Source organism: Suncus etruscus, chromosome 15 (assembly GCF_024139225.1).
Source record: "Suncus etruscus isolate mSunEtr1 chromosome 15, mSunEtr1.pri.cur, whole genome shotgun sequence".
NCBI lineage: Eukaryota > Metazoa > Chordata > Mammalia > Eulipotyphla > Soricidae > Suncus > Suncus etruscus.
The window spans coordinates 14,487,673-14,495,945 of NC_064862.1; the positions used below are offsets into that span (position 1 = coordinate 14,487,673).

The 8,273-nt window shown below is 51.3% G+C and overlaps 1 protein-coding gene across 1 annotated transcript; it reads left to right on the top strand.

Annotated features, from left to right (window-relative positions):
- Nucleotides 1–553: 553 nt before the first annotated feature.
- Nucleotides 554–5,809, top strand: LOC126029488 (uncharacterized). Its single transcript, XM_049787763.1, is given in 2 exon segments — nucleotides 554–2,012; nucleotides 2,091–5,809. Coding segments are annotated over 2 exon segments (5,178 nt in total).
- Nucleotides 5,810–8,273: the final 2,464 nt, after the last annotated feature.

The following is an 8,273-nucleotide window of genomic DNA, read 5'->3' on the forward strand; positions in this document are numbered from 1 at the left end:
CTCGTGTTATTGCAGCAAGTCTGGTCTCTGTGTCTCTGTGGTTGCGCGCATATCCTGAGCCTGGAGCGGAGTTCTCCTACGGGGGAATTCTTTCATTTGGGGGCTCGTCCGGGATATTTGCGACCACCCAGAGACCCCAGACCCACTTGGAGGTGAGCTTTTGTGTCTGTGTCTGTGTCTACTTAGTCTGGGTTCGTTTGCTTCTGGCTGTACTTTTCTCTGAGGTCTGGCGCGATCGCAGTTTCGGCTTTACGGACGCTCAGCAAGTCTGAGGTTTCGTGGATAAAGACAGACGTGTCCGGGTGTCCACCGTCCGATCACCCTGGGAGACGTCCCGGGAGGTAGCGGGGGCGACCAGGGACGCCTGGTGTACCCCCCTGGTCTGGAGAGTCGCGAGGAGAGTAGCTTCCTCATTGAACTAGGCTGGCGGCGGAGGCCCTTGCCATCCGACTCTTTGAAGTGCCTTTGGGCAACGCGGGAACGGCGCTTGTTCTGGGTCATTTGTCTCTTGATTGTAACTTCTGTGTCAGTTTTCCTTGAAATTAGGACTAAGATGGGACAGACCGTGACGACTCCTTTGACTCTAACCCTCAACCACTGGACTGACGTAAAAGCTAGGGCTCACAATCTGTCTGTCGGGGTACGGAAGGGCCCCTGGCAGACCTTCTGCACCTCTGAGTGGCCAACCTTTGGAGTCGGCTGGCCGCCGGAAGGTGTCTTTAACCTTTCTCTTATTTCCGCAGTAAAAAAGGTCATTTTTCAGTCTGAAGGGGGACACCCGGACCAAATACCCTACATTCTCGTCTGGCAGGACCTCGTCCAGAATCCACCAGCGTGGGTCAAGCCCTGGATATCTGGCCACCCTGAGCCAACTCCCACTATGATAGCAGTAGCCTCAGATCCCGAGCCCAACCTACCTGTCCCCCCACGACCTTCAGCTCCCCCGCCTCTCTACCCTGAGATAGACAATGATCTTCTTCTTGACTCCCCCCCCCCTCCGTACTCCCAACCTCAATCCTCTCCCCAGCCGGCACAACCTAACGTGCCACACATCGCTGTGGGGCAACCCCCGGCGGCCGGTCCACGCGAACCGGGACCAGCAGGGGGAACCCGGAGCCGGAAGGGCCGCAGTCCAAAAACTGTTCGCCCCTCCGAGTCACGGTCTCTTGCCCTCCCCCTTCGGGCAATGGGGCCCCCACCAGGAGATGACCAGCTTCCCCCTTTACAGTACTGGCCTTTTTCCTCGGCAGATCTATATAATTGGAAGACTATGCACCCCTCCTTTTCAGATAATCCCTCTGCCCTGACGGGACTCCTCGAGTCTCTCATGTTTTCGCATCAGCCCACCTGGGACGACTGTCAACAACTGCTCCAGGTCCTCTTCACGACAGAGGAAAGAGAAAGAGTCCTCCTTGAAGCCAGGAAAAACGTCCCGGGGGCCGATGGGACTCCCACCAATCTCCCTAACCTCATAGATGAAGGGTTTCCATTGACCAGGCCAACCTGGGACTTCAATACAGCAGAAGGTAGGGAGCGCCTCACCGTCTACCGCCGGGCTCTAATTGCAGGTCTCAGAGGGGCTGCAAGACGCCCCACGAATTTGGCTAAGGTAAGAGAGGTTGTCCAAGGTCCAGTTGAGCCACCCTCGGTTTTCCTGGAACGCCTAATGGAAGCTTATAGGAGGTACACTCCTTTCGATCCAGCTTCAGAGGGACAGCAGGCGGCCATAGCAATGGCCTTTATTGGGCAGTCAGCCACAGATATAAAATGTAAGCTACAGAGGCTAGAGGGACTTCAAGATTATTCGTTGCGGGACTTAGTGAAGGAGGCAGAGAAAGTGTTCCACAAGAGAGAGACAGAAGAGGAGAAAAAGGAAAGAGAAAAGAAAGAGATAGAGGACAGAGAGAACCGGCGTGATCGCCGACAAGAGAGAAATTTAACTAGAATATTGGCTGCAGTAGTAGGGGATAGTATAGCAGAAAGAGAAAGAAGCAGGCAGACAGGGCACCTGGGCGACAGGGCAAGAAGAACCCCGGGAGGCCAAGATCGTCCATTCGATAGAGATCAGTGTGCCCATTGTAAAGAAAAAGGACGTGACCGTCCACTCGAAAAAGATCAGTGTGCCCATTGTAAAGAAAAAGGACACTGGGCCAGGGAGTGCCCGAAAAAGCAACTCAGGAGGAACAAGGTCCTGGCTCTCGATGATTAGGGAGGACGGGGCTCGGTCCCCCTCCCCGAGCCCAGGGTAACGCTTCCAGTAGAGGGGACTCCCATCAACTTCCTGGTGGACACGGGAGCTGAACATTCGGTATTGACCAGGCCCCTAGGAAAATTAGGAACAAAAGAAACCATGGTTGTGGGGGCCACAGGCAGCAAATTCTACCAATGGACTACAAAAAGAAAATTGGACGTTGGAAGGGGCCGAGTAACTCACTCCTTCCTGGTCATCCCTGAGTGCCCTGCGCCCCTCCTGGGAAGAGATTTGCTGACCAAATTAAAGGCACAAATTCAGTTTACCCCTAAGGGACCTGAAGTAACCTTGGGGGAAGCCCCTGTGACTTGTCTGGTAGTCGGACTTGAGGAGGAATACCGCCTCCATGAAACAAAGCCTGGAGAAGTAATTGCTTCAGAATGGCTCACCCAATTCCCTGAGGTCTGGGCTGAACAGGCAGGAATTGGCAAGGCTAACCAAGTACCCCCGATAGTGGTAGAGCTGAAAGCGCATGCCTCACCTATCTCGGTGAGACAATATCCCATGAGTAAAGAAGCAAAGGAAGGCATCCGTCCCCACATCCAGAGGCTGATACAGCAAGGAGTTCTAGTACCCTGCCGATCTCCCTGGAACACGCCTTTGCTGCCGGTGAAGAAACCTGGCACTGGGGACTACCGACCAGTACAAGACTTAAGGGAGGTTAATAAAAGGGCCCAGGATTTGCATCCCACTGTGCCTAACCCTTACAATCTACTGAGTTCCCTCCCACCGGAGCGGGTTTGGTACACAGTGCTGGATCTAAAGGACGCTTTTTTCTGTCTCCAATTACACCCCAGCAGCCAACTGATGTTTGCTTTTGAGTGGAGGGATCCAGAAGGGGGACACACTGGACAGCTGACATGGACTAGATTGCCCCAGGGTTTTAAAAACTCCCCCACACTATTCGACGAGGCACTCCATAGGGACCTGGCCCCCTTCAGGGCTCGGAACCCCCAAGTCTCCCTCCTTCAGTATGTCGATGACCTCCTGCTGGCAGCATCCACCAAGGAAGCATGCGAAAAAGGAACCAGAGAACTCCTAAAAGAATTGGGTGAGTTGGGGTACCGGGTGTCGGCCAAGAAAGCTCAGTTGTGCCGCAACGAAGTGACATACCTGGGGTATGTCCTGAAAAACGGCAAGAGGTGGCTCACAGAAGCCAGAAAAAAGACAGTAGTTACCATTCCTGTCCCCAAGACTCCACGGCAGGTACGGGAATTTCTGGGGACAGCCGGTTTCTGTAGACTTTGGATACCTGGGTTTGCCTCCCTAGCCGCTCCCCTGTATCCACTTACACGGGACCAAGCTCCTTTTGCTTGGACACAGGAGTGTCAAGAAGCCTTTGAAAGAATAAAAACTGCTCTACTCACGGCACCAGCCCTGGCCCTGCCGGATCTAACCAAACCTTTTACCCTGTATGTGGACGAACGTGCGGGAGTGGCTCGGGGAGTGCTAACCCAAGCCTTGGGACCGTGGAAAAGACCAGTAGCATACTTGTCAAAAAAACTCGACCCAGTGGCTAGCGGCTGGCCGTCATGTCTGAAGGTAATCGCAGCGGTGGCTCTCCTGGTAAAAGACGCTGACAAACTTACTCTGGGCCAGCGTGTAGTTATAGTCGCTCCCCATGCATTAGAAAGTATAGTCAGACAGCCTCCTGACCGTTGGTTGACCAACGCCCGAATAACACACTACCAAAGTCTTTTGCTAAACGACCGTATAACTTTTGGACCGCCTGCTATTCTTAACCCCGCCTCCCTGCTCCCGGAGACAGACGGATCCCAGCCGGTACACTCATGCACAGACATTTTAGCTGAGGAAACTGGAACCCGGAGAGACCTGACAGATCTGCCCTGGCATGGGGCGCCGAATTGGTACACAGATGGTAGTAGCTTCATCATGGATGGAAAAAGAAAAGCCGGAGCAGCCATAGTGGATGGGAAGCAAGTAATATGGGCCAGCAGCCTTCCTGAGGGGACTTCGGCACAAAAAGCTGAACTACAAGCTTTGACAAAAGCCCTTGAGCTGGCAGAAGGAAAAGTTATTAACATCTACACCGACAGCAGATACGCGTTTTCCACCGCTCACATTCACAGCGCGATCTACAAACAAAGAGGACTCCTCACGGCTGCAGGAAAGGAAATTAAAAACAAGGAAGAAATCCTTGCTCTCTTAGAAGCCATACACCTGCCGAAAAAGGTAGCTATTATTCATTGTCCTGGACATCAAAAAGGAATGGACCCCGTGGCAGCAGGGAACAGAATGGCAGATCACACTGCTAAGAAAGCCGCACAAGGAACTATCTCCTGCGCCTTATGTGAGCAACGAAAAAAATCCCAACCAAAAGAAGATAATTTCAGTCTAAACTACACACCAATAGACTGTGAGGAAATTGAACGCCTAAAGGAAAAAGGATTATCCAGCGGATTTGACTGCCATGGGATCGCAAAAACTAAAGACAACAAAATCATTTTGCCTCATAAAGAAGGTGAATACTATGTAAAGAGTATCCATCACCTAACACATTTAGGGAAAAAGAAATTGTGCGAACTAGTAAAAGCCTCCAATTATCACGTACTCAGACTACGAACTATAACAGAACAAGTAACCCAGTCCTGTAAAGCCTGTGTTCTAACAAATGCCCACCACCCGCTCGTAGAACCAGGAAAACGGCTGCGGGGAGACAGACCTGGAGTCTTCTGGGAAGTAGATTTCACGGAAATCGTTCCTGGTAGGTATGGCAATAAATATCTTCTAGTCTTCATAGACACCTTCTCCGGATGGGTTGAAGCTTTCCCCACGAAGTCTGAAACTGCCCAGGTGGTCACAAAAAAAATTCTGGAAGAAATTTTGCCCCGGTTCGGGATACCCAAGGTAATCGGCTCTGACAACGGGCCCGCGTTTGTCGCCCAGGTAAGTCAGGGACTGGCCAAACAACTGGGGACCAATTGGAAATTGCATTGCGCTTATAGACCCCAGAGTTCAGGGCAGGTAGAGAGAATGAATAGAACTCTAAAAGAGACCCTCACTAAATTGGCTATTGAGACCGGCGGGAAGAACTGGTTGGGCCTCCTTCCCTTTGCGCTCCTCAGAGCCCGAAACACACCCGGACGTTTCGGGCTCACTCCCTATGAGATCCTTTTTGGGGGACCTCCCCCCTTGACCAGACCAGACGGAGTATTAGACCCCGCCTTAGATTCCCACTCACCCTCTGCTTTGTTTATCCACCTTAAGGCTCTAGAGGCTGTCCGCACCCAGATCTGGGACCAGATTAAAGAAGCCTATTCACCTGGGACTCCTGCGGTGCCACACGGGATCCAAGTCGGTGATCTGGTCCTTGTTAGGCGTCATCGAGTGGGGACCCTCGAGCCCAGGTGGAAGGGACCCTACTTAGTACTGCTAACCACCCCAACAGCTGTGAAAGTGGACGGAATTGCTGCCTGGATCCACGCGTCACACACAAAGAAAGCTCCTGCTGAAGAGCTTAAGGATGAATGGAAAGTGGAAACAACTGATAATCCTCTTAAACTTCGCCTGCGCCGTCGCCTCTGCCCAGAGCGGTAACCCCCACGCTCCTATGACTCTGACCTGGGAAGTCATTTCCCAGGCTGGAGACACTGTGTGGAGCATTTCCAAGGTGGCCCCCCCGTATACTTGGTGGCCACCACTGCGCCCCGAGGTTTGCGCCCTCATTGCTGGTGTAGAGGCATGGGACATCCCTGAAGAGTCACCTGAGACGGTTCCCCAGGAAAAAGTCGTCTTTCAAAAACGAGCCCTCTCACAGGGAGTGTACACTAGGGGCCAGTACGTAGCTGACTTGCCAGGGTGCAGTTCCTTGGCAAAGCAGAGAAAGTTGCGACAGGCATCGTTCTATGTCTGCCCCAGGGAAAAACAGTCTAAGAGGGAAGGTCGCCGATGCGGGGGGATAGAAAGTTTCTTTTGTAAAGCATGGGGATGTGAAACCTCTGGCACTGCCTATTGGAACCCCTCTTCCAGCTGGGACCTCATTACAGTAGTTAGAGGTAGTAAGGGTGACACCCTAAACATCACCTTCACGCAGAAAGGGAGGGAGGAGAAAGGCGGCTGGATAAAAGGAAAACAGTGGGGCCTGAGATTTTACGTTTCTGGAACCGATCCGGGGTTCACATTCAAACTCAGACTGAAAATTCAAAATCCTCCCTCTCAGCCAGTAGGGCCCAACCCCGTCCTAACGGACACCCAGCCTTTACCCAAGCCTAGGCCAACGCTAGTCCCTGTTACTCCTGCTTCCTCACAGCCCCTAAACTCGGACCCAACAACCCAAACTCACGAATCTAAAGACACCCCAGCCCCCCCAGGGATGGAAAACCGCCTTTTAAACTTAATAGAAGGAGCCTTCTTGGTACTCAACCGAACCAATTCTGATATCACCCAATCTTGCTGGCTCTGTTACGCCTCAAGCCCCCCCTACTATGAAGGAATTGCCCAAAATAGAACCTTTAACGAAAGTAAAAGTTCCTCTGTATGTGCCTGGGGAGGGAGCAGAAAGCTAACCTTAGCTGCCGTGTCTGGGCAGGGCCTCTGTTTAGGTACCGTTCCCCTTAATAGAAAGCACCTCTGCAGCTCAACCCTACAATCATCTTTTACACGGGGGCAATACCTCGTTCCCCCTCCAGACACGGTTTGGGCCTGTAACACGGGACTCACCCCATGCATCTCCACCAGCGTGTTCAACAATTTCCAGGATTACTGTATTCTAGTCCAGCTAGTCCCTAGACTCTTGTATCATGATAGCGAGTCTTTTGTGAATGAGTTTGACAGGAGAGCTCGCTGGAAAAGGGAGCCTGTAACTATTACACTGGCAGTCCTTCTAGGCTTGGGGGTCGCAGCAGGAATTGGGACTGGGACCTCCGCCCTAGTCCAAATGCCCCACTACTATACTGAACTGCGTGCTGCCATGGATGCAGACTTAGAAATTATCGAGCAATCCATCACTAAGCTCGAAGAGTCTCTCACATCCCTATCAGAGGTAGTCCTCCAGAATAGAAGGGGTCTGGATATCTTGTTTTTAAAGGAAGGAGGGTTGTGTGCGGCCTTGAAGGAAGAATGTTGTTTTTATGCAGACCACTCCGGAGTCGTCAGAGACTCCATGGCAAAGTTAAGAGAAAGATTAGACAAACGCAGGCTGGAAAGGGATTCTCGTCAAGGCTGGTTTGAGGGATGGTTTAACAAATCCCCTTGGTTTACAACCCTTATCTCCACCTTGACAGGACCCCTAATAATCCTATTCTTCCTGCTTACTTTCGGTCCCTGCATTTTAAATAAGTTAGTTAGTTTTGTAAAACAAAGAATAAATACAGTCCATGTAATGGTTCTCAAACAGCAATATCAGCAAAATGAAGGGATGCTCTAAGATTAGAGCTATGCGCAAGAAAAGAAGTGGGGGATGAAAAGGTGTGAAGAAAAAATAACAAAAATAAGCAAGAACTGGAAAATAGCCAATAGAAAAAAAAAAAAAAAAACTAGGCGCCCTAACCTGCACTCCCCTAAAGCTCCCGGCTAAGCTAAGCACTCTAACTTCCCTAATTTACACTTTAATTAAGCCCCTAAAGAAAGATCCCGACTAAGCTAATTCCTTAAAGTGCCTTAATTTACACTTCTTTCAAGCTCACTTAAGCTCCCTGGGAGCCTTTCCACTCCCCCACTCCCTAAAAACTCCCCTTCCTTTCCCTGGGAACCTTTCCACTCCCCCACTCCCTAAAAACTCCCCTTCCTTTGAACTAACCAAAGCCACAATTCGCGGAAGACCCTACCTCACTTTAAATTAGGCATATGCCGTCAGGGGAAGGACAAAGATACGCACATGACCCCAGGGGCAAACACTGCCCCATCTGTTACACGGGGTAAACAAAATGCCTCCTTCCTGGGCTCTGACGCATAACTTCTTCTGTGGCGGGAGATAAGGAAAGATGCCTCCTTCCTGGCAGGTGTGTTCTCATGATATGTATGGACTTTTTACCCTATAAAAGCTTTGCTGAATGCTAAAGGG